The following is a 25,034-nucleotide window of genomic DNA, read 5'->3' as shown; positions in this document are numbered from 1 at the left end:
ACAGAAGACTGGGATACAGAAATCAAACACGGGAGCGTTTGCCTCTGAAAGTCCCTCAGGTTTAAATGTCTTGATCCCTTGAGAAACCTAATCTGAGAACCTGATCAGGGAAGGATCTTAGTACATTAGTACTATTTATTCTGTACCTCTCATACCCTCCTCTCTAATACTGCTGTGTATGTATTGGGCCTTTGCAGAAATGCCGGCGCTGATGGCTTTGAGGAAGAGAGCTCAAGGAGAAAAACCCTTGGCCGGAGCCAAAATTGTGGGTTGTACACACATCACTGCTCAGACTGCTGTGAGTCCTTTTCTTCCCTCCACATAACAGTAGTTAATAATAGCCATCAGCTATTGAGGGCTTGCACCATGCCAAGAACTAGGTTAAGAGCTTAATAAGTGTTAGTTCATTAACCCTCGTAATGGCCACATAAAGCACATATTCCTGTTTCCATTTTATAAACGAGGAAGCTGAGGCTCAGGGAGTTTAAGTAATTTGCCCAAGGGTGTACAGCTAGTAAATCATGAAATCTAGAATTAAACTTCAGTCTATCTGATTCCCAAGCTTTTGCTTTCTCCACTGTTCTACGCTACTTCCCTTATCTTTGCTTCCAGTGTCACTGCTACAGGGCAGCTCTGTGTTAGGTAGCTTTCAGCTGCAAATAAGAGAAAACCTGATTCAACCCAGACCACACAGAAAAGAATTTATTGTATTACATGGCTACAAGTCCAAGGGTAAGGCGGACTTCAGCTGAAGGATCTCAGGTCTCCTCCATAGAATCATCTGTCTTTGATTCTCTGGGAGCTGCCTCCCCACTGGGCTTACTTCATCCTCAGGCTCAGCAGGATGGCTGCAGCTCTTCCTGCCATCACAAACTGACATGAAAAGGAAGAAGAACCATTTCTTCGTCTCTCCCTAGAGCAAGGAAACCTTTCCCAGAATTCCTCCAGGATACTCTGTCATGTCATTGAGCAGAACTAGATCACATGCCCATGCCCCACTGTCCTGGCAAAAGCACTGGGGTTACCATGATTGGTTTATTTTTTATTTTTTTTAATTTTTTGTCTTTTTAAGGCCACACCCAAGGCATATGGAGGTTCCCAGGCTAGGGGTCAAATCAGAGCTGTAGCTGCCAGCCTGCACCACAGCAACAGCAATGTGGGATCCAAGCCGTGTCTGTGACCTACACCAGAGCTCACGGAAACGCCGGATCTTTAACCCACTGACTGAGGCTAGGGATCGTACCCTAGCCTCATGGATTCTAGCTGGGTTTGTTAACCACTGAGCCACGATGGAACTCCCCATGATTGGTTTAGACCAGTAATTTTCACCCTTATCAGATTCAGTGATCCCTTTTTATTAAAAAATATTCTGCAATGCTCCTATATTTTCTTGAAATTCAAATATAACATAGCTAGGGTACATATAATGTTGTAAAAATAAATCTTATTGAAATATGAAGGAAGAACAAAAGGAAAGCAATTTATAATAATAAAATAATGTATATTTCAATATGTAAGTGCTTGAGTACAAGTTTAGTAGAATAGTCAGATATTTCTACTTGCCTATATGCGTTGTTTGAATGAGAGTGCTACAAATGTATATATATAGAAATGTATTACTGGTTCCAGAGCATCAGCAGTATTGCCAAATTATATAATTTTCTGAAATTATAAGCTTCTTGTAAATTTATGAATAACAACGAAAAAGTTTTAATTTACATACTTGTTGCAGTCTTAATTATTTTTGTGTTAAAACTAAAACAGTACTTTTGTTGCTCTGTAAAGTGGAATAAAGTTCTAAACTCAGATAATTATAGATTTCTCACTCATGTGAGCTTTTCATTGGAACTTTTAAAATTGTGCCAGATATGGTATGATTTTTTGTTGTAGGAGACTGTCCTGCACTTTTTTTTTTTTTTTTTTTTTTTTTGCTTTTTAGGGCTGCATCCACTGCATATGGAAGGTTCCCAGGTTAGGGGTCCAGTGGAAGCTACAGCTGCCAGCCTACACCAGAGCCACAGCAATGTGGAATCCGAGCCGCATCTTCGACCTACACCACAGCTCACGACAATGCCAGATCCTTCACCCACTGAGCGAGCCCAGGGATCAAACCCGCGACCTCGTGGTTTCTAGTCAGATTCGTTAACCACTGAGCCACGACAGGAACTCCAATAATAAATATCTTTAGCATATGGAAAAAAAAAAAAAAAGATTGTCTGCTGGTGCACAACACATATGTGGCCATATCCTTTATTAAGAACAGCAGAGATTCCTCGAGACACAGATAGCTACTGTAGCATCTTCCCTGTGACACTTTTCTGGGTTACGTATTTCTGAGGAAAAGAGTACTTTTGCGGCCCAAAATTAGTGTAATAAATTGAAAGGCTGTCTCTTTTTGAAGCTATAGACTAATGAATCAAGGCAGAAACACTCGTGGAAACTTTTTTGGGCTTCCCTGGTCAGGGACATGAGACTTGAGTGTGGTGGCTTAAAATAGTAAGAGCCTCTGTACTGTCTCATGTTGCTAAATTACATCTAGTTTCTTTTTTACCCCCTGGCTCACTGAACATTACCACTCTTCAAGGTTACTTTCTTTTTACTGTTCCCATCCCACATTTTTTTCTTTTTCCTTTAAAAAAAAAAGTTGTTACAAAGACATTTTGCTTTGTTTTATTTTGTTTATTTATTTATTTATTGGCCATACCCACGGGATACAGAAGTTCCCAGGGCCCAAGATCAAACTCATGCCACAGCAGCAACCCAAGCCACCGCAGTAACACCATACCCTTAACCCGTTAAGCCAGAAGAGAACTCCTGCTTTGTTTTATTCTAAATCTTTATTTTATTCTTCTAATTACAAAAGTAGTTCATGTACATTTTATAATATTTAAGCATTACCACTATCTATAATATAGAAAGACAAAGTCTCCATGCTCCAGAGATAACAGAGGTAACAGTTTCCTGTCTGTGTTTCTACTAGACTTGAATCTATTTATGTTTTTCAGGTGTGTTTCCATAGCTCCTTCTAACCAGATTCCTGAGCTACTCTTTCTAAACAGCAATGATTTAAAGTCTAGTTAAACCAGCTTCCAAGCTCTGCCCTTCTCCCACTCATACCTGCCTTCTCTCCTGCTTGAGGCCAGCAGTCTTGACTCATAGCTCTTTAAATAGACCTTATATTCTTGGTCCCAGCCACTCTTCTAGTTGATAGATATTGCTTTGTAGGTAAGTCTCAAAGCATTCTTTTGTTGGACAAATTCAGGAATCTTAGTTGTAAGAGAGAAATTCTTTAAGGTGAAAAAATGAGAGGGAAAAAATGGGATCAGATATTGAAAGGTAAAGAAATTAAGCCGTTAAGAGTAGTTCTGCTGTTAACTTACTATATGGCCTTGGGCAAATTATATGAAGAGGTTAGCCTAAATTAGTGGAGTTGTTTACAAATCCTTTTTTTATTAGACTTGTTACTTAGGTGTTCCCCTCGTAGCTCAGCAGGTTAAGGACCCGACATTGTCTCTGTGAGGATGCGGGTTTGATCCCTGACCTCACTCAGTAGGTAAGGATCTGGCATTGCCTTAAGCTGCAGTGCAGGTCGCAGATGCGGCTCGGATCTGGTGTTCCTGTGGCTTCAGCATAGGCCTCAGCTGCAGCTCCAATTAAACTCGTAGCCTGGGAACTTCCATGTGCCACAGGTGTGGCTATAAAAAATAAAAAATAAAAATAAAAAAGAATTTTTATTTAGTATACAAATATTAGAACATACAGATTCTTTAAAATAAAAATTATCAGTACACAAAGTTAACCACTGTCAGGAAATTTTAAAACAAACTTTTTTACCAACGCTTTATCCTTATTAAAATGGCTCTTAATCATAGCAGTAGGATGGTACACAGCCTTCTTAAAAAGAAGGCTCAGCAGTAGTGAACCTGACACAATAGGACATAATTCCACCCCTGTCCTTGCTCAGAGAGTTAAGGATCCGGCGTTGCCATCAGCTGTGGTTTAGGTCAAAGACACGGCTCTGATTTGACCCCTAGCCTGGGAACTTCCATATGCCTCAAGTGCGGCCCTAAATAAAAAGCCTATCTCCATCTTACATATTGAAGTAAAAAGAAATCAGGACCAAGTCAGTGAATTAAATTTATCTTAATAATTTTTTAAAATGTGAAATAAACACAGATGTTTAGAAAATTTGCAAATATAGTACAGATAACTTTTTCTGAACATTTGAGAGTAAGTTGCCAACCCGATGATGCTCCTACAAATACTTCAGTGTGTGTTTTCCACAAACAAGGATATTGCCCTGTGCAGCTAGTACAGCCATTCAAAATTAGGAAACTAACATTGATTCATTATCGCCATCTAAGCCTCAGATCCCATTTGAGCTTCACTAATTGCCCCAATATTTTTTTATAACCAAACGATTCAGTCCATAGTTATATGTCCCATTTAGTTGTCATCTGTCTTTAGTCTCCTTCAGTCCTGGACAGTTCACCAGTCTTTCTTTGACTTTCATGAACTTGGAACTTTGAAAGTTATAGACAAATTATTCTGTAGAATGTCCTTAATTCAGACTTTTAAGATCCTTCCTTATTATTAGATTCAGATATGTACCTTTGGTAGGAAATGATGCTGATTGTTGGTGGTTTTTTTTTTTTTTTTTTTTTTTTTTTTTTTTTCACTTAATCCTATCAGATGGCCCTTGATCTCAATTTGTCCTATAACTGATGTTCATTTTGAGGTGGTATCTGACAAACTTTTCTATTGTAAAAGTTATTTTTCTCCCTTTCTTGTTAATAAGTAATACAAAACTGTTAAATATCCCATTCTTCATCAAACTTCTATTTATTCACTCATTTATCTTTATGTGTATAGAGTCTTTGTTTCCTATTTTATTTAATAGGCTATAGTTGGTTACTGTTATTTATTATGATAAGAATTGTTCTAATTTTGGCAGGAGGAACCCCTTTAGGCTGGCTTCTGTGCTTTGTCTTTTGACATATCCTTTTCAGCCTTTGAGCACTTCCTTGGTTCTGTTACAAGATGATCTTGTACATTCTCTGTTCTCTCCCTGGAATCAGCCATTTCTCCAAGGAGCCTTGGTTCCTTTTTCTTTTCATGGATCTGTACTGTAGTGTTAACTTTGCTCTTGGGATCGCATTCTTCCTTGATTCTCTTTCATTAATTTTGGAAGATAATTGTCCATTAGCTCTTCACCTTCTGTACTGTTCTCTTCTTCTCCCTCTACGACTCCAATTACATGTAAATTAGACCATTCATAGTATACCATAGATCTTAGATGCTCTCTTCTGATTCCCCCCTCTACTCTTGTTTCTTTCTGTATTTCAGTTTGCTAATTTCTTTTGATCTGTCTTCAAGTTCACTGATTCTATCCTCAGATATACCCAGTCTGATGATAAACCTAATGAAAGAATTCTTTTTTTTTTAGAGTCACACCTGTGGCATATGGAAGTTCCCAAGCTATGTGTCCAATTTGAGCTGTAGCTGCTGGTCAACACCACAGCTGTAGCAGTGAGGGATCCACCTCACATCTTCGACCTACACCACAGCTCATAGCAACACCAGATCCTTAACCCACTGAGTGAGGCCAGGGATTGAACCCACATCCTCATGGATACTAGTCAGGTTCATTTCCTCTGAGCCACAACGGGAACTCTGTAATGAAAGAATTCTTAACCTCTGATCCCTTTTCAAAAAAATTTATAATGTTTCTGTTTGACTTAGTTTTATACTTATCTCTCTCCTGAGAGTTCCTATCTTTTCATGAATGTTGTCCATCTTTTTACTAGATCCCTTAATATAAATGTATTAATCATAGTTAAAGTCCCTGTCTGATCAAACATCTAGTTCATCTCAGAGTCTGGTTCTCTTGAGTACTTTCTTTCTTGACCATGTGTTAATTTTTTTGTTTGTTTTGTTTTTTTTACTTTATTGTGTGCCTTGAAATTTTATATTGAATGGTAGTATGTTAGTTTCTATTATTGCCATGAATTGGGCTGGATTTCAATTCTGTTGTTCTATACAAAAGAATTCAAATTCCTCCAAGCCAGAAGGCTCTCCTCAGTGTTTCAGCCTCGCGCTCAGGCTTTCAGCCACTTCTTCACTTGCCTGCCACAGGGGGGTGCTCTCTCCCAGTACATGTCCCACTTGCTCCTTGTTTGCTGGAGCTAGGCCTGGGTCTGGTCTAGCCTCAGCCTCAGGCAGGCCTCTGTGAAGGTAGGACTTTTTCAGTGTTCCCACCTCTCTTCTCTATAATAGCCAAACTTTGCCTTCTATCTGTGCTAGGTCTTGAGCAGAGATAATTTCCTCCTGCAGAGATAGGAGATCTTTACTTAGTATCAATGTAGGATGCTGGGCCCAAGAGAGTTTCCACTATTCTCCCAGGAGCAGAGTTTTTGCTTCTACCCTTCCCCAGAAGCAGTGGATCTTTACCTGGTCCCTGGTGGCAGGTATAATTTTCCTGTTTCTCTTGCTGCAGTTTAAAAGTTGCATCTTGTGAGAGAAGATTGAGGGCAAGTCCCCAGGTTGCATGCTTATCGTTTTGTCTTGTTTTGTTTGTTTTTTTGTCTTTTTGCCATTTCTTGGGCCGCTCCCACGGCATATGGAGGTTCCCAGGCTAGGGGTCTCATCAGAGATGTAGCCACCAGCCTATGCCAGAGCCACAGCAACTCAGGATCTGAGCTGTGTCTGCGACCTGCACCACAGCTCACGCCAACGCCGGACCCTCAACGCACTGAGCAAGGCCAGGGATCGAACCCGCAACCTCGTGGTTCCTAGTTGGATTCGTTAACCACTGTGCCACAATGGGAACTCCTATGCTTATCTTTGAGGACAGCCAATCAGCTTCTTGCCCCGAATCTTTCATGTCAGCCCTTGAGTAGAAGTCCCTGGAAAAGAGCTTCATGTGAATATGAAACCTCATGCCTGCGGCTACCAGAATTTTCATACTGACACTTTCCCACACTCAGCCTTTACTAATAATTCATTAAAACTTTAGCTATTTTTTTCTTACCCTAATGTATGGCAGCTACTCCCTTCCAACAGTGAAGCACTGTTCCCTCTCTCCTTAAAGGAATTTGTTGCTCTTTGGACTTCAGTTCCTCAGTTGCATTATGATGTCAGCTCTTCAATGGGCTCAAGAAAAATTGTGGTTTTGTAGATTATCCAGCTTTTTATTGTTGTTAGGGTGGAACTTTTCTTGCAGCTTTCTATATTCTAAGAAGAAACAGAACTATAAATTGGTCATTTTTAAAAAAGATGTTTTGACTCTAAAATCCTTGGTTTAATTAAAACTTACAGAGAGGCCCAATATGTTAAATGAGTAAAAGCATGGAGCTCAACTGGACTTTCCCCATACCTACCCCCAACCCTGGCCCTCTCCTCAAAAAATATTGGAAGTTTCTGTAAAGCACAGTTTGAAAATCATTGGCCTCAGTTATTCCTAATATGCTTTCTCAAATTGTCAAAAATGTAAACCTAAACTTACTCTCCTTGACCAGTTGTTTTGGCCCATGCTTGCTCATCTTCTTCTTTTTCTTCTTTTTTTGTCTTTTCTAGGGCCGTACCTGTGGCATATGGGGGTTCCCATGCTAGGAGTCTAATCAGAGTCACAGCTGCCGGCCTACACCAGAGCCACAGCAATGTCAGATTCGAGCCGTGTCTGTGACCTACACCATAGTTCATGGCAACACCAGATCCTTAACCCACTGAGCGTGGCCAGGGATCGAACCTGTAACCTCATGGTTCCTAGTTGGATTTGTTAACCACTGAGCCACGATGGGAACTCCCTCATCTTCTGCTTTCTCTTTAATATAGGTGCTTATGGAAACTCTGGGTGCCCTGGGGGCACAGTGTCGATGGGCTGCCTGCAACATCTATTCCACTCTCAATGAAGTGGCTGCTGCTCTAGCAGAAAGTGGTAAGATCTTTTGTATGTTCTTTTCATCTTTGGGTAAAGTAAGTTGCAGTAAAGTTTCATCATTTCATTATATATCTATAAGGAAAGTTGACATTTAAAAGTTGTCTTGGAAGAAATATTCTTTTTTTTTTTTTTGTCTTTTGTCTTTTGTCTTTTTGTTGTTGTTGTTGTTGTTGTTATTGTTGCTATTTCTTGGGCCGCTGCCGTGGCATATGGAGGTTCCCAGGCTAGGGGTCCAATCGGAGCTGTAGCCACCGGCCTACGCCAGAGCCACAGCAACGCGGGATCCGAGCCGCGTCTGCAACCTACACCACAGCTCACGGCAACGCCGGATTGTTAACCCACTGAGCAAGGGCAGGGACCGAACCCGCAACCTCATGGTTCTTAGTCGGATTCGTTAACCACTGCGCCACGACGGGAACTCCTATTCTTTTTTTTTTTAATTGGAGTATAGTTGATTTACAATATTGTGTTAATTCCAGGTGTGCAATGATTCAGCTATATGTGATGTAGGCCAGCAGCTGCAGCTCTGATTCGACCCATACCCTGGGAACCTCCATATGCCATGGGTGCGGCACTAAAAAAAAAAAAAAATTCAGCTATATGTGTATTCTTTTTTTCAATCCATTGTAGGTTATTATAAAATGTTGAATGTAGTTCCCTATACTACTCAGTAAATCCTTGTTGTTTATTTCATATACGGTATTGTGTATCTGTTAATCCTGTACTCCTAATTTATCCCTCCCCACCTCCTCCTTTGGTAACCATAAGTTTGTTTTCTACATCTGTGAGTCTATTTATGTTTTAGAAATAAGTTCATTTGTACTATTTTAGATTCCACATATAAGTAATATGATATTTTTCTTTCTCTGACTTCCTTCACTTAGTATGATAATCTCTAAATCTATCCATGGCATTATTTCATTCTTTGTCATGGCTGAGTAATAATCCATTGTGTATATATGTGTGTATATATTTACATGTGTATATATATTTATATGTGTGTGTGTGTATGCGTGTGTGTGTATGTATACACACACATATATCACATCTTTACCTAGTCATCTGTTGATGGACACTTAGGCTGCTTCCATGTCTTGGTGGATCCCTATTCTTGATGAGTTTGCTCTCTTTCTGGGCTTCTCTTGTTAAATAAGATTGGGGTAACTGTGCTGCTTTATAGTCACGAGTATCTTCTTATGTCTAATATTCCATTATTAGTTAATGCTTTGCCTTGACTTGCTAATATTAGAGCACCAGTGAACACTATTCACTGTGTGAGATCATATGGATTAGAAAAGAAAACGCTTCAGGCATGGATGTGTGGTCCCATTGGTTCTTCAGCAGTATGCTCTGATTTAATGCTTCTGCTTCTGCTTGAGCAGTAAACAGGTGCTTCTGCTTGACCTGGTAGATTAATATTTGATCACAACAGTCACTGACACTTGAAGGACAAAAGAAATAAGAGAAATTTGGACTCTGCCAATTTCTTGCCTTTACTCTTTGGCAGCACAACCCAGATCAGGATACCAAACACATGGCTTTAGAGCTCTTAAGAAATCCTGGGAGTGCTCGCTTCAGCGGCACATATTCTAAAATTGGAACGATACAGAGAAGATTAGCACGGGCCGCTGTGCAAGGATGACATGCAAATTCGTGAAGCTTTACATATTTTTATCTGGAATCTAATATACGGCACAAATGAACCTTTCCACAGAAAAGAAAATCATGGATTTGGAGAATAGCCTTTGTTGTTACCAAGGGGGAGGGGAAGAGAGTGGGATGGATTGGGAGCTTGGGGTTAATAGATGCAGACTATTGCCTTTGGAATGGATAAGCAATGAGATCCAGCTGTGTAGCCCTGGGAACTATGTCTAGTCGCTTATGATGGAGCATGATAATATAAGAAAAAAAAATCTATACATGTATGTGTAACTGGGTTACCATGCCATATAGTAGAAAATTGACAACACTGTAAACCAGCTATAATGAAAAAATTAAAATCATTACATTAAAAAAAAAGAAATCCTGGGGAATCTCTTTAGTGCATGACTATCTCTCTTCATAAGTACTTTGAGCATTTTATTTGTTCTTTCATTTGCATTCATTCATTCGTAAAGTCTTTATTAATGTATTATGTGTATGAAGTACTTATATATAAATATATAGGCCAATTAGTTGTACATATGTATTCATTTCTCTTTTTCCTCAACAAATGCTTATTGACCTACTCTAGGAGATATTAGGACAAATGAGATGATGTCTTTGCATTCAGTTATACTGTGGTTAGGGGGAGAAGACATATAAATAATGATAATACAAGGACATATGATAATACCACAGGAGATCACAACCCACAAAGTATACTAGCAAAGAGCTTATAAAAGTTCAGATTCCCTGAGAGCTCACTTCCAGCTGAGTTAATAAAGCTTCATTAGGAACATGACACATAACTGGGCAATGAATTGTAACAACATTTTAACAGAGAGAGGAGAGGGTAAGAGTTTTCCTGATGAAGGGGATGGGATGACTATATGAAGCAAGAAGGATCAAAAAGGAGTTACTACTGTGGTGCAGTGGGTTAAAATCCAACTGCCGCTGCTCAGGTCACTGCAGAGTCGCAGGTTTGATCCCCAGCCTGGTGCAGTGGGTTAAAGGAACTGGCATAGGTGTAGTCACAGCGGCAGCTCAGATTCAATCTCTGGCCCAGGAGGTTCCATATTGCCACAGGTGTGGCAGGAAGGAAAGAAGGAAAGAAAGATGTATATATTTCTGGTTTCTTCATTTTGCCATTAGTCATATTTTTAGCATCTAATATACTCCTGGCCCTTTTGTTTGTCCTTTTTGGTCTGAGAAGAATAAAATGACCACCAAAGACAAAGGAGTAGGTGAAAGGGCTGTGAAGGCAATACTGATCAATGAAGAAAGTCAAGGCAAAAAGTACAGCAGAACGAGAGAGTTTGGAATTAGGAAAAACCAGCATCTTCTTGCCAAAGGGTCAGTCCTTTTTTCATCCCTTAATGGTCTCTTTTTGTTCCTTTTTTCTTAGGATTTCCTGTGTTTGCCTGGAAAGGAGAGTCAGAAGATGACTTTTGGTGGTGCATTGATAGATGTGTGAATGTGGAGGGCTGGCAGCCAAACATGGTGGGTTAGGTTTCTTTCTTTCTTTTTGTTTTTAATCATTTGTCTTTTTAGGACTGCACCTGCGGCACATGGAGGTTCCCAGGCTAGGGGTGGAATCAGAGCTGTAGCTGCTGGCTTATGCCACAGCCACAGCAACGCAGGATCCAAGCCAAGTCTGCAACCTATACCACAGGTCACGGCAACGTCAGGTCTTTAACCTACTGATCGAGCCACTGAGTAAGGCCAGAAGTAGAACCCATGTCCTTATGGATATTAGTCAGGTTCGTGAACCACCATGGGAATTCCCAGTGGGTTAGAGTTCTGCTAACACAATTCTGTTGGGACCTGGGGTATAGAGAGGAGGGAGGGGATGGTGTGGGGGAGGTTTCCCAACAGGAAGGAAGGAAAATGCTTCCTTTACTGACTAATGTACCTGGGCTTCCAGCAGAACCAGATGTTTATACTTACGGCATCCCAAGAATATCAAATCTCTTTATAGCCTCAAAGTGCTTATAGTTGTCAGTGCTGGTCTACAAAGCACTCATACTCATCAGCAACATTAAAATGCTGCTCAGGGTTCACCATGACTGGTTAATGTAAGATTAATGAGTCACCGTCCCCTACCACTGCTCGCCACCATTCACCACCAGCACCCCAACAACAACAGTGATTGAAACACACATGCACACACATAGCTCCTGTGGTAATTAGCATTCTCTGTAGAATCACATGCTAAATTTGTAGTAAACCTGACAGGATTCCAAGTTCAAATTTCTTCTCTTTATTAATTTCTCACCTTAAGTAAGATGAATGGCAGTTTGAGGGGGATGGTGGTTTTGCTTAGTTTTTATTTTTGTTTCTTTTATTTCTTTTAACGGCCGCACCTGCAGCATTTGGGGATTCCCAGGCTAGGGGTCAAATTGGAGTTGCGGCTGCCTGCCTACGCCACAGCCACGACAAGGCGGGATCCAAGCTGCATCTGCAACCTACACTGCAGCCAGGCCAGGGGTTGAACCTGCATCCTCATGGAGACTCCATTGAGTCTTTAACCTGCTGAGCCACAGTGGGAGCTCCTGTTTCATTTTTTAAAAGATCAAGTTCTTGGAATTCCCACTGTGGTGCAGCGGGTTAAAGATCTGGCATAGTCTCTGCAGCAACTTGGGTCACTACTTAGGCATGAGTTCAGTCCTCAGCCTGGTGCAGTGGGTTAAGGATCCTGTATTGCAGCAGCTGTAGTGTAGGTCACAGCTGTGGCTCACGTTTGATCCCTGGCCTATGAACGTCCATATGCCACAGGTACAGCTAAAAAGAAAAATCAAGTTTTGTGGTTTTTTGTTTTTTGTTTGCCCTAGCCTGTAACTCCTGCAAGCAGAAGTTCTTGGACCAGGGATCAAACCCTCACCATAGCAGTTACCCCAGCTGCCACAGTGACAACACCTGATCTTTAACCTGCTGCACCACAAGGGAACTCCTAAAAGACCAAGTTCTTTTTTTATTTATTAAAGGATAGTTGATTTTTGGATTCACAGTTCAACAGATCTTGGAAGACAATGAAAATAAACTTAGCATTTTTGGGTCGTTGGAAAAAAAACAAAGGATAGTTGATTTATAATATTGTGCCAATTTCTGCTGTATAGCAAAGTGACCCAATCATGCATATATATACACACATTCCTTTTCTTATATTATCTTCCATCATGGTCTGTCCCAAGAGATTGGGTATAGTTCCCTGTGCTCTACAGTACGACCTCATTGCTTATCCATTCTAAATGTAAGTTTGCATCTACTAACCCCAAACTCCCGGTCCATCCCTCTCTCCCTTTGGCAACCATACATTGGTTTCCTATGTCTGTGAGTCCATTTCTGTTTTGTAAATAGGTTCATCTGTGCTATATTGTAGATTCCATGTATAAGTGATATCATATGATAATTTGTCTTTCTCTGACTTACTTCACTTAGTATGATAATCTCTAGTTCCATCCATGTTGCTGCAGATGGCGTTATTTCATTTTAAAAGATCAAGTTCTTAAAGGCTGATAGAATATTAGATTTACAAGGGGAAGCAAAAAGTTGCACCAAGTATGATGCATTCCTACTTTACAAACCATTCTGCATATGAGTGAGAAAAGAAATTGGGGAACCTTCTGAAACAAGAATCCTTGAAGCTGTAGCCCAACTGTTGCTTGCTGCTAAAAACTACAGAGTAGGCTTCGCCTGGTACACAACAGTGAGAAACAACCTATCTTTCTGGATTCTGTGATCCAGGTCACACTGCACTAAATGTTGGTTTGAGGAAGCTGGATTTAAAGCCTTGGTATCCTGAAAGGGAAAGAGGAGTTGGCTGTAAGATGAGTCAACTCATTCCAGCAGAGTTTAACAGTGACAGCAGGAAGTGTGACTGACAGACACTAAAGGAGATATGCCATTGGGTTTTACTAGAAATGAAACATTAATTTTATAGTCATGAACATAGAGAAAACAAGGGATTGTACACAGTAAGTTTTTATACACTGTAGAGCCAACACAAACTGCTGGAAATGTTGGCAGAGAGTAAGACAAAGAATAAAAGCAACTGGACCCCAGAAAACAGGACCCATACCTTTTTGGATCCTGTCAAGAGCTAGTACTTTTACTTGCTTTCCAACCTCAGGAAGATTCCCAGGTGCCAAGAATTTTCTGCACTAGAATGACAGGGTGAGAATTATGGGCTACAATCATTAAATTAATAGTAGCGATAGCAATTCCCTGAGTGTATTCGATACCTTTATTAAAAGGGAAAAGTGGACAAGGATAGTGAGACTCAAGACAGTCTTTCTTTGTCTCTGATCTTTTGTGTGATTAGGGACCAGAGGCTGCAAGGGAAAACTCCATGAGGGATTTCACACATGTAAACAGAGAGAAACTCAGAGGAGCCTTTTCATTTCTTAGGGCATCTGTTCTGAGGGTTTCTACTGGGAGAAGATGGAGCACTGACTTGCAGTATGGAGCAGTGTAAGAGTTTTATTAAGAGTCCCACCTTGGATCTCTGCTCTTAAAATAAGGTTTAGTAGCATCAGAGAAAATAGATCCATCGTAAGAGCAGAAGCAAAAAAGAAATCAGGTGGTAGATGTGAGGTTGGAAATTTCGTGTACCCAGCCATCCAGGGTGGCAACTTTGGCACTTGTAGTAGAGTTGACAACTGATGGCACTGCCAAATGGGTGCACGTCAGCAGAGGGCAGCTCAGTCCTATGGGTCTTTCCTGGAGAGTAGGTGTATCAGTTTGGCAAGTCCTGCCAAGCATTTCTAACAGCTAGAGGAAGGGCTGAAATGCCACAGCCTACTGCCTAATAGTATTCTAAGCTGGTCTTTCATTAGCTTATTTATTATTCAGAAACTTTCCTCTGCTGATGAAGCTCCAGTGGGCACAGCATCCGAACCTGAAATAGTGATGAGCTGTTCAGAGGCATGTTTGCACACCTACATGCTGTGCAGTTCCCTGGTTATTTTTAATTTGGTTTATAGAGAGTGTGAGGTTGTGCTAGGCAAAACCCTACAGTGCTGCCTGATCATTTTGGGTAGGGGAATGCCTGTACTTAGAGAAAAAAGTAAAGGATTAACAAATACAGTTTTGTAAGCCATTGTTCTGGGAGGGAGACTAATTATTTAAGCTTTAATTATATTTTAAATCCCAAATTTAACCCATATAAATGTGCTAATATCAAATTTAGGCTTTCTGACTGTCTGCAGTACCATCAAGAGCTAGAGATCTAGATAATCAGTCAAGCTATTGGACCATAAGAAAACCCTCACTGCATTGCTGTATATTTTGATCTAGCAGGTGTGTCCTGTGGGAACGTCACTTGGCTGTGAGAATTACAACTGGCCTTTCACCCTCATCGTCTTTTTCTTCAGTGTAGTGACTGTTTGGTCATTATACTGGCTTTAAGTTATTGTGCATGACCGTTTGGCAAATATGAAATATGACATTATCAAGCTTATTATTGCAGATCTTGGATGATGGAGGAGATCTTACTCACTGGATTTATAAGAAGTATCCCAACATGTTCAAGAAAATCAAGGGCATAGTAGAGGAGAGTGTTACTGGAGTCCATAGGTAAGATTTGACGCGGACACACAGGATTTATGCAGCCTGGATATGTATTCTTGTAATCACGAATATAGAGAATACGTGATGTTAAAAATTGGAACCTGCCTAAAATGATGAGACCTGAGTCTGCACACTTGTTTTTTTAATTAGCAACACAAATAACAAACTTAAAATGGTAATGGGGGAATGGGTGGGAAACAATTGCCATCCTCGTATTTTCTAGTCATTGCAATGCAATGACTGCTTATCTTTTTTGGATGAATTCATTTACTGAACAAGTACTTTTTAAATTTTTCTCATTAAAGTATAGTTAATTTATAATGCTGTGCCAATTTCTGCTCATCAAAGTGACTCAGTTATACACACACACACACACACACACACATATATATATGTATATATATATACACACACATTCTTTTAATGGGTATTTATTGAACTTCTATAGTGAACCAGGAACTACTTTAGAGACCATGCTCGGGATCTAGCAGTGGGGGAAACAGACCAAAACCTGGGCCCTTATAGGCTTATATTCTCACATGAAGAACCAGGATTTAGGGTTCTGTTTCTCAAATGAGCATAATGCCGTGAGTAAGATTGTTATCACTTCTGTTTCCTGTTATTCACCCAGAAAAGAACCTACAGTTCTAGGGAAGTAAATTCTGAATAAGCCACCATCAGTGTTTCAATATATTGTAATATTATCTTAAAATTGTGATCTTTTTGAATGTATAAAACTATGGGTTATACCATGTTTTCAAACCCTTAGAGAGGGATGAATTTTGTTTGTTTGTTTTTTGCTTTTTAGGGCCGCACCCATGGCACATGGAGGTTCCCAGGCTAGGGATCACATCGGAGCTCTGGCTGCTGGCCTGCATCACAGCAACGCAGGAAGGGATGAATTTTGAATAAAACACCTGGTTCTAATTTTTAGTTGACTTAAATAAAACCCTATATAGAGATATACATATTTATATATATACTGAAATGATAAAATTGAGACTTTTTTTTTTGCTTTTATTGCTTTTTTTTGCTTCCACACCTGTGGCATATGGAAGTTCCCAGGGTAGGGGTCCAATCAGAGCTACACCACAGCCACAGCCAAAGCCACTTGGGATCTGAGCTATGCCTGCGACTTAAACCGCAGCTCACAGCAGTGCCATATCCTTAACTCACTGAGAGAAACCAGGGATCAAACCCGCATCCTCATGGATACTAGTCGGGTTCATAACCTGCTAAGCCACAACAGGAACTCCTAAAATTGAGACTATTTGAAAGTTAAAATTGTTGCATTAGAGTAGTGGAATTAAAATAGTACTTAAGGAGTTCCCATTGTGGCTCAGCGATAATGAACCCAACTAGAATCCATGAGGATGCAGGTTCAATCCCTAGCCCACTCAGTGGGTTAAGGGTCTGGCATTGCAGTGAGCTGCAGTGTAGGTCGAGGATGTGGTTCAGATCTGGTGTTGCTGTGGCTGTGGTGTGGGCTGGCAGCTTCAGCTCCAATTTGACCCCTGGCCTGAGAACTTCCATATACTGCAGGTATGGCACTAAAAAGGGGGAGAAAAAGTACTTTTAAAAGGAATTCTCTGGTAACACCAGTGGATTAATGATCTGGTGTTGAAGCTGCTGTAGCTTTGGTCACTGCTGTGGCTCAGTTTTGATCCCTGGCCCAGGAACTTCTGCATGCCATGGGCGTGGCCAAAAAAAGAAGAAGAAAATAGTACTTTAAGTTACTCTTTTTTATAATTAAAAAGAAATAAAATTAGTAAGCAATCCAAAATTTTACTTTTTTTTTTTTTTTGTCTTTAGTTTCTTTTTCTAGGGCTGCACCTGCAGCATGTGGAGGTTCCCAGGCTAGGGGTCCAATCGCAGCTGTAGCCGCCGGCCTACACCACAGCCACAGCAACGCCAGATCTGAGCCGAGTCTGTGACCTACACCACAGCTCACAGCAACGCCAGATCCTTAACCCAGTGAGCGAGGAACCTTATGGTTCCTAGTCAAGATTCATTAACCACTGAGTCATGACGAGAACTCCTAAAATTTTACATTTTAATCCTTAAACTTTAAAGGTAGATCAAAGATTTTCCTCTGCCTTTTGACTAAGGTCTTTACTTCTAAGCTGTATACAAGGCTCTAGAAAGATATTCTTTATTTCTCCATATACACCTAACAGGATGAAACTAGTTATGTCTCAGGCTCTCATGCCTACTCAGTTAACATATTTGTGAAATTTGATATGAAACTGATGGTGGATTGCAGTATCTCATTGTTTTATGTTCTTGATTTCTTTCATCCTCAGGCTGTACCAGCTATCCAAAGCTGGGAAGCTGTGTGTCCCAGCCATGAATGTCAATGACTCAGTTACCAAACAGAAATTTGACAACCTCTACTGTTGCCGTGAATCAATTCTTGATGGGTAATGTATCATTATCTTTGGGATGAACTTGAGTTGCTGAATTGAGGTTCTAAATTTTTTTTATTTTAGTTTTTTCTGGAAATGATTGTGTTGCACCTCTGAATCTGTCATCACATCATACTCAATATTTTATAACCCAGAGCTACCATTGCTATCACTATTACAAGCAAATCTATTTTTTTTAAGAAGTCAGACCAGCCCCTATCTATTGGTGGCAGAGTTTTTGCTTTGGACCCTGAAAGTCAGTAACGAAGGTCATTATAAACAAATAAGTATCTTTGATGATTTAGGAAAAGGTTCCTATGTTTCTCTTCTAGGTCAGGTTGTCAGTTCTTAAGCTCCAACTATCATGTAATTCTCTGGCTATCTGGGAAGTTGTGGTGAGCAAAGGGTCATTTCCCAGACGCATTTCTAGTTTTTCAAATCTGTAAAAACTGCAATTCTGGGAGTTCCCATCGTGGCGCAGTGGTTAACGAATCTGACTAGCATCCCTAAGGATGCAGGTTCGATCCCAGGCCTTGCTCAGCGGGTTAAGGATCCAGTGTTGCTATGAGCTGTGATGTAGGTCGAAGAAACAGCTTGGATCCTGTGTTGCTGTGGCTGTGGTGTAGGCCAGCAGCTACAGCTCCGATTCGACCCCTAGCCTGGGAAGCTCCATATGCCATGAGTGCAGCCCTAAAAAGCAAAAAAAAAAAAAAAAAAAAAAAAAAAAAAAAAAAGAACTGCAAGTCTGACAGAAATCTACCTAAATATACAATATCAAACACCATGCTTCTGCAGTGCCCACATTCTGTTTCCACCTTTGTGTCCTGACATTCCTTCATTCTTGCTAGGAAGACTCAGTAATTGCCTATGTGAAACTAGTCAGTTTAGAATATTGCCAAGCCAAATGGTTTCCATCCTGTATAGGTTACGGGAGAAGCAAAGAAAGGGCCTTTAGGCCTACTAGCCTGGACCCCTGGCAGTTTGTGACACCACAGGCACTGGAGCACGAAGGACCTTGATTTGACAACTGACTCTCTCATTTATTACCTATGAGGCCTCAGACTAGTTATTTAACCTCTATGTCTATTTCCTCATCTGTAAAATGGTGGCAGTTAAGACCTACTTCACTGAATTGTTGTGAGGATTAAATGAGATAAGGTGTGAATCCTGGTGTTCAGTGTTAGTTCTGTTGCTGCTTCATTCTGGAACCGTACAATAACGTCTAGAATTGAGTTAGATCTTAAGGGAAGACTTTTGCTTTGAAATCTTTTTATTTTTGTATAGTAGGGAGTGATATCAAATGCAAATTCAAACTATTGTTAATTATTACTCTTTATTTTTTTGTCTTTTTTTTTTTTTTTTTCTTTTTCTTTAGGGCTATACCTGTAGCATATGTAGGTTCCCAGGCTAGGGGTCTAATCAGAGCTGTAGCCGCTGGCTTACGCCACAGCCATAGCAACGCCAGATCTGAGCCGCATCTGCGACCTGTACCACAGCTCATGGCAATGCTAGATCCTTAACCCACTGAGCAAGGGCAGGGATCAAACCCACAACCTCACGTTTCCTAGTCGGATTCGTTTCCGCTGTGCCATGATGGGAATTCTCTAATTATTACTTCTTGGAGTCAACAGTATTAGCATATAGATTGGACATCTGAGTAAATTCTCAACCTGTCAGTCTGTTAATAGACTGTCCCTAGTTCTGTCCACATATGTATGTTATACAGTGTTGGCTTTGTACCCAATAAAATCAATAATGATCTGGATATATACTCATAAAAATATTTACTCATACACAACAAAGTTTCCTTTAATTTTTAAAAATTTGTTTGGCCACACCCACAGCATGTGGAAGTTACCAGGCCAGGGATCAAACTTGCTGTGGCATCACTAGATCCTTAACCTGCTGTGCCACATGGGAACTTCCCTAAGTTTCTTTTATATTTTTCAAGTCCCAAGTCTTGCCTATAAGTTTAATAAAAGATGCATAAAGATACCTCTACTGGGTCATGGACAGAGTCCCTCCTAAGCAGTGTCTTACAGATAAGAAAGATACTTTAATGTCAGAAATGAATGAAAGTGAGAGTAAGATGGAAGCAGTGGAGCAGGAATTAAAGTTAATTAACAAATAGGGGAGTTCCCGCTGTGACCAAGTGGGTTAATGATCCAGCTTGTCTCTGCAGAGATGCTGGTTCAATCCCCAGCCTGGCGCAGTAGGTTAAGGATCCAGCGTTGCTGCAGCTGTGGTATAGATCGCAGGTACAGCTCAGATTTGATCCCTGGCCCGGGAACTTCCATATGCTGTGGGTGCATGCGAAAAAGAAAAACAAAGAAAGGAGGAAAACTTCATCCATGTTCTAGAAACCTGCAGAGTAGTAAGAGCTCATGGGCACCTTCAGATAGTGATAAACTTTCCAACTGGGGAGTTCCTGTTGTGGCTCAGTGGTTAACAAATCTGACTAGGAACCATGAGGTTGTGGGTTCAATCCCTGGCCTTGCTCAGTGCGTTGAGGATCTGGCGTTGTGGTGAGCTGTGGTGTAGGTTGCAGACGCGGCTCAGATCTAGTGTTGCTGTGGCTGTGGCATAGGCCGGCGGGTACAGCCCCCAACTCCTTGCCCAGGAGCCTCCATATGCCACGGGTACGGCCCTAAAAAAGACAAGGAAAAAAAACAGTTACCTTGTGGTCTATAGCTTCTTTCCTTCTGCACCACTCCCAAGACAAGGGGGGAAAAGGAAAAAAAAAAAAAAGGCCTCACATGTAGATGGAATTGATTGGATAGCATGGAGTAAGAAAAAATGTATTTTATTGAACCTTTCTTTCTGGTCATTAAATAGCTTCTCTAAGAAAGAAACCAGGCTTGCTTTCAACATGAAAAAACAACCCAAACCAAAAAAAAAAAAAAGAAAAACATGACAATAAAAAGGCTCAAATCTAATGTCAAGGGAGAAATGAGATTTTTCTGATTTAATGGGGTTTTTTGGGTTTTTTGTTTTTTCTATAGACTTAAAAGGACAACAGACATGATGTTCGGTGGAAAGCAGGTGGTGGTCTGTGGCTACGGAGAGGTAAGATATAACTTTTCAGTTATTAGATGTTTAAAATATATTTTGCTGAAATACACTAGACTTTTTCACTTGTATGGACATAAAAGTACACTCATGTACCACTTTAGATGGGAAAAAAGTAACTTCAAGGGCTCTCTGGTTAAAGTACAATCTTTCTTTTTCCCTTTGCATTTTTGCTATTTTTTAAGTTGATTTTCTGACTGTTCCAGCACTCGTGTTTATGATGTTCTTTTAGCTTGTGTTTTGATTATAAATCGTGAGTGTGGGTGTTCTTATGCACATGCATGTGCTAAGCAGGGTTTAGGAGTTTGTTTATGAACTGCATTCACTTATTTGTGTTTCTTGTTCTTCCCCAAGCATGAATCTATTCAGTGAAATTCCTTTTGGGGGCGGGAAAGGAGGGTACACTTCACCGGAAGCTTTGAGAAACTGTTTTCTTCGTGACTTGCCTTATGATGCATATTTTCTCCCCTCTTCAGGTGGGGAAGGGGTGCTGCGCTGCCTTAAAAGCTATGGGGTCCATTGTGTATGTTACTGAGATTGACCCCATCTGTGCTCTTCAAGCCTGGTAAGCATGCAAAGGGAGACTGGCTCTTTCCTCTGCACCACCGTCTAACGTGTGATCTTACAGCTGCCTCCAAAGACTGACCTGGTTAATGCCACATTTTATCTTAGAAGGGCCCAGATCCGGAGAGGCTCCTATTAACTGTAAGCACCCATCTTCCAAAGATCAAGGAACTCTACTCTGAGAGCTCAGAGACTATCAGAGAAGCTACAGTTTAGAACTCCTGTGGAAATAGTAACAGGCGATGCCTTGAGCCAAGAGAACAAGTTGCCCCTTACCGTCTCCACAGGCAATCCTTCTCTCTTTGAAAACAATGGACGGAAAAGGCATAGGCTGGAATCAGGTCCTTTCTGAAGTGATGCACTGAAAAGAGCACCTGCGTCACTTTCCTCCCCAAAATGCATTCCTAATGTATGCAGGAAGAAACATCAGACAAATCCAAATTAGGGGTGCAGTCTTATAACTCTTACAGAAGGGTAGTCTTATAATTATAATTGAAGGGTACTCTCCATATAATTCTTAAGTATGAAATGATTCCAAAATTAAAAGTTAAAAAAAATAGTTCCTTTCTCATGTAAAATGTGGGTAATCTTATCTACCTCAAATGTGAAAGTTCATAATATAATTATATAATCATTACATATGATTATACATTATATAATAAGTATATAATTATATCAAGTGTAGAGGTGCTGCCACGTAATATTCACTAAGTGGTAGCTAGTATTGAAATTGTCTCTTGCCACGCTCAGCAGGATGGAACTACCGCTGTCCCTGAAAACTACTGCAAAGTCCCTGGGGTCTGTAGCCTGAATAACCACCCAGTCTTTACCATTAACCCTCAAGAGGAAGGTACCCAGGATAGAGGGGGCAGGACATAAAGATGTTACCATAAGCATTTTCCCCTCTCCTTCTACTCTTCACACACCCTAGCCATCAACACACAGATTTCTCCATTGGAGCTGTGAGCTTTATCTGAGTCGGAGCTCTAGCACACAAAGGAACCATCACCATTCTAGCACTTTCAGGGTTCATTAGAGAAATGGGAACATGCTTTAATACTGATGGAGATACTGATTCAAACTATCTTATAGACGTGAACTGATTGCTTATTCTATGTCAGGTCCTGTGCTCTGTGCCAAGGAAGAATAAGATGAATAGATGAATGAGACAAGGTCCCTGCTTTGAGAAGCATACAGACAAACCGCTGTGCAGTGTACCAAGTGCTGTGCTGTGGAGAAGCACGTGCTTCTGTAGGAGCACAAAGGAGAAACATCTAAAGAGCAAGGGGGCAGAAAGAGCTGTCATTGGAGCCGAGTCTTGAAACTTGTATAAGTGACTTGTTAGTTTGGAAATAAGTTCTAGGTGCAGGGACCATGTGTAAGGTCACCTAGGACGGAGACACGTGGCATGTTTATGTTTAAGAAGCTGGAAGTGTTTTGATGAAGCTGGCCGATAGGATAAGTTTGGGGGAATGGTAATACCGGAGGTAGGAATCATATGTCAGTATAATCTTATATCATATATCAACAGAAGTATTTAGGTCTTATCCTGAGAACAGGCGACTGAAGTATTTTAAGCAAGGCAGTGATATGATCCAAATTACATGAAGGGAAATCACCCTGCAAAATGAATTAGAGACATAAACCCAGAGGTGATGAGACTGGGCCAGGGGCTGCTGTAGCAATCTAGGCAAGAATTAGTAAGACCTGAACATAATGCCAGTTTGTATGGAGAAGGGATAGATTAGAGATTTTAAGGAATTAAGGAAAAAGGATCAACCAGATTTGGTGACAGTTTTAATTAGGGAGAAGCAATAGGCTAGGACATTCTAGTTTATTTGGCTCGTACAGTTGAATGAACAGCAATGCTATTAAGATAGAAAATATGGAAGAAGAGATAGATAGGGTTGGTGGCATGGAGAAGACAATGAGTCTCTTCATGCACAGTAAGTTAGAGGTCCTTGTGGGGCCTGTGGAGGGGCTGTCTAGTGGAGAATTTCATCCATGGCTCTGAAGCTTTGCAGAGATCTAAGCTAAAGATATCAATGTGCAGATCAGCCGTCTGTGAGGCATCTTTTATAGCCAAGGAAAGGGATTGGATAAATGCTGAAAGAATAAAGAGTGCCCTACAGAATACCAACATTTAAAGATTGCCTGAAATTGAGAAGGAACAATCAGAAAAGTAAGAAAGGAGTTTCCGTTGTGGTGCTCTGGAAACAAATCCAACTGGTAACCATGAGGTCTCGGGTTCGATCCCTGGCCTTGCTCAGTGGGTTAAGGATCCAGCATTGCCGTGAGCGGTGGTGTAGATCGAAGATGCAGCTTGGATCCTGCGTTGCTGTGGCTGTGGTGTAGGCCGGCAGCTATAGCTCTGATTAGACCCCTAGCCTGGGAACCTCAGTATGCCGCAGGTGAGGCCCTAAAAAGACAAAAAAAAAAAAAAAAAAAAAAAAAAAAAGTAAGAAAACCAAGAGAAACAGTATCACGAACTCTGAAGAGTATAGAGTTTTAAGGAAGGGAAATAGTTTAATGTAGCGGAGGAAATCAAGCAATCTTGGGGTCTGAGAAAAAAACTTTTTGGCCTTCAGGAGCTCATTGATAATCTCGGGGAGGAGAGCAGTTTCCGTGAGGTAGTAGGTTCAGGTAAAATTGCACTTTCTAGGAGTCCCCATTGGGGTGCAGTGGAAACAAACCTGACTGGTATCCATGAGGAGGCAGGTTCAATCCCTGGCCTCACTCAGTGGGTTAAAGGATCTGATGTTACCACAAGCTGTGGTGTAGGTCACAGATGCGGGATCCTGCGTTGCTCTGGCTGTGGTGTAGGCCAGCAGCCGTAGCCCTAGCCTGGGAACCTCCGTATGCTGCACCTGCAGCCCTAAAAGGAAAAAAAATTGCACTTTCTAGAAATTTGATTGGGGAATCTCATGGTTAACCCTGCCTCCCTATTATCAGGAAGAATTAGGTCCCAGTGATACAAAAGAACCTTTTATTTCTGTCCTATATGAACTAAGGAAAAGATTTGAATTTTTCACTGCTAAGAATAGTCCAACTATATTGAGAAGTGACGTAGGTACCAAAGAAGCTTAGATAATAGCTTTTGAGATTGTGGCAAAAGGCTCCCCAGCTGTCTGTTCAGGTTAATTGATCATGCTTTATTTTTACAGCATGGATGGATTTCGACTGGTGAAATTAAATGAGGTCATCCGACAAGTGGACATTGTTATTACCTGTACAGGTATGATTAGGACATAAAATGTGGTGGCCCTTGAGAATGCTTTCATGGAACAAGTGAAACATAACTGGAGATGTTCTGAACAAAACCAGACTCTAAAAAACAAAGATTCTAGTTCACAAAAGCAGTCCGTCTTTCACATTCTTTCTCCCTCTTTAGAGCTCCAACCAAAAGTATGTCATTAAGTCATCCCTAGAAGAAAGTTTCTCACCAGCCCTTTAAACTCTTCTGTTATCTCCATCCATCCTTAGTTATGCAGGCAATGGCTACCGATGAGTTTTATTTGGGAAGCTAGATCTTAAATTTGTACATTGGATGTTTTATTTTACCTCCAAAAGTGTGTGTATTTCTCTCTAGTCCTTGTAATTAAAGCAAGGCTAGAGCAAAAAATCCTCATAGTTAGAGAAAGTGAGAATGGTAGTTCTGTTAATTCCCAGAGAGGTAGATTTTGAGTCGTAGAGGGGAATATGCAGATATGGCTACTTTCCTTGGACTGAGATACTATTTTGTCTTTGTTAGAACCATAAACCATGGGAATATATTGTGTTTCTTTTATAATTGTATCTTAAAGGAGGAGAATCAAAATATTTAAGAATAAAAATATTATTTGTAGCGT

General features: G+C 40.7%; 1 protein-coding gene across 10 annotated transcripts in view; it reads left to right on the top strand.

Moving 5' to 3' along the window:
• The window catches only part of AHCYL2 (adenosylhomocysteinase like 2), a 181,614-nt gene that overhangs the window by 139,189 nt on the left and 17,391 nt on the right, over window positions 1-25,034 (top strand). For all 10 annotated transcript variants that reach the window (XM_005657758.2, XM_003134679.4, XM_021078829.1 and 7 more), the window contains 8 exons: window positions 198-298; window positions 7,834-7,936; window positions 10,986-11,080; window positions 15,048-15,154; window positions 17,452-17,568; window positions 20,556-20,619; window positions 21,099-21,187; window positions 24,351-24,421. In XM_005657758.2, the coding sequence (XP_005657815.1) occupies window positions 198-298; window positions 7,834-7,936; window positions 10,986-11,080; window positions 15,048-15,154; window positions 17,452-17,568; window positions 20,556-20,619; window positions 21,099-21,187; window positions 24,351-24,421 (747 nt within the window). The remainder of the gene's footprint in view (window positions 1-197; window positions 299-7,833; window positions 7,937-10,985; window positions 11,081-15,047; window positions 15,155-17,451; window positions 17,569-20,555; window positions 20,620-21,098; window positions 21,188-24,350; window positions 24,422-25,034) is intronic.

Source organism: Sus scrofa, chromosome 18 (assembly GCF_000003025.6).
Source record: "Sus scrofa isolate TJ Tabasco breed Duroc chromosome 18, Sscrofa11.1, whole genome shotgun sequence".
Classification (NCBI taxonomy): Eukaryota; Metazoa; Chordata; class Mammalia; order Artiodactyla; family Suidae; genus Sus; species Sus scrofa.
This window is presented reverse-complemented; position numbering and strand designations above follow the sequence as displayed.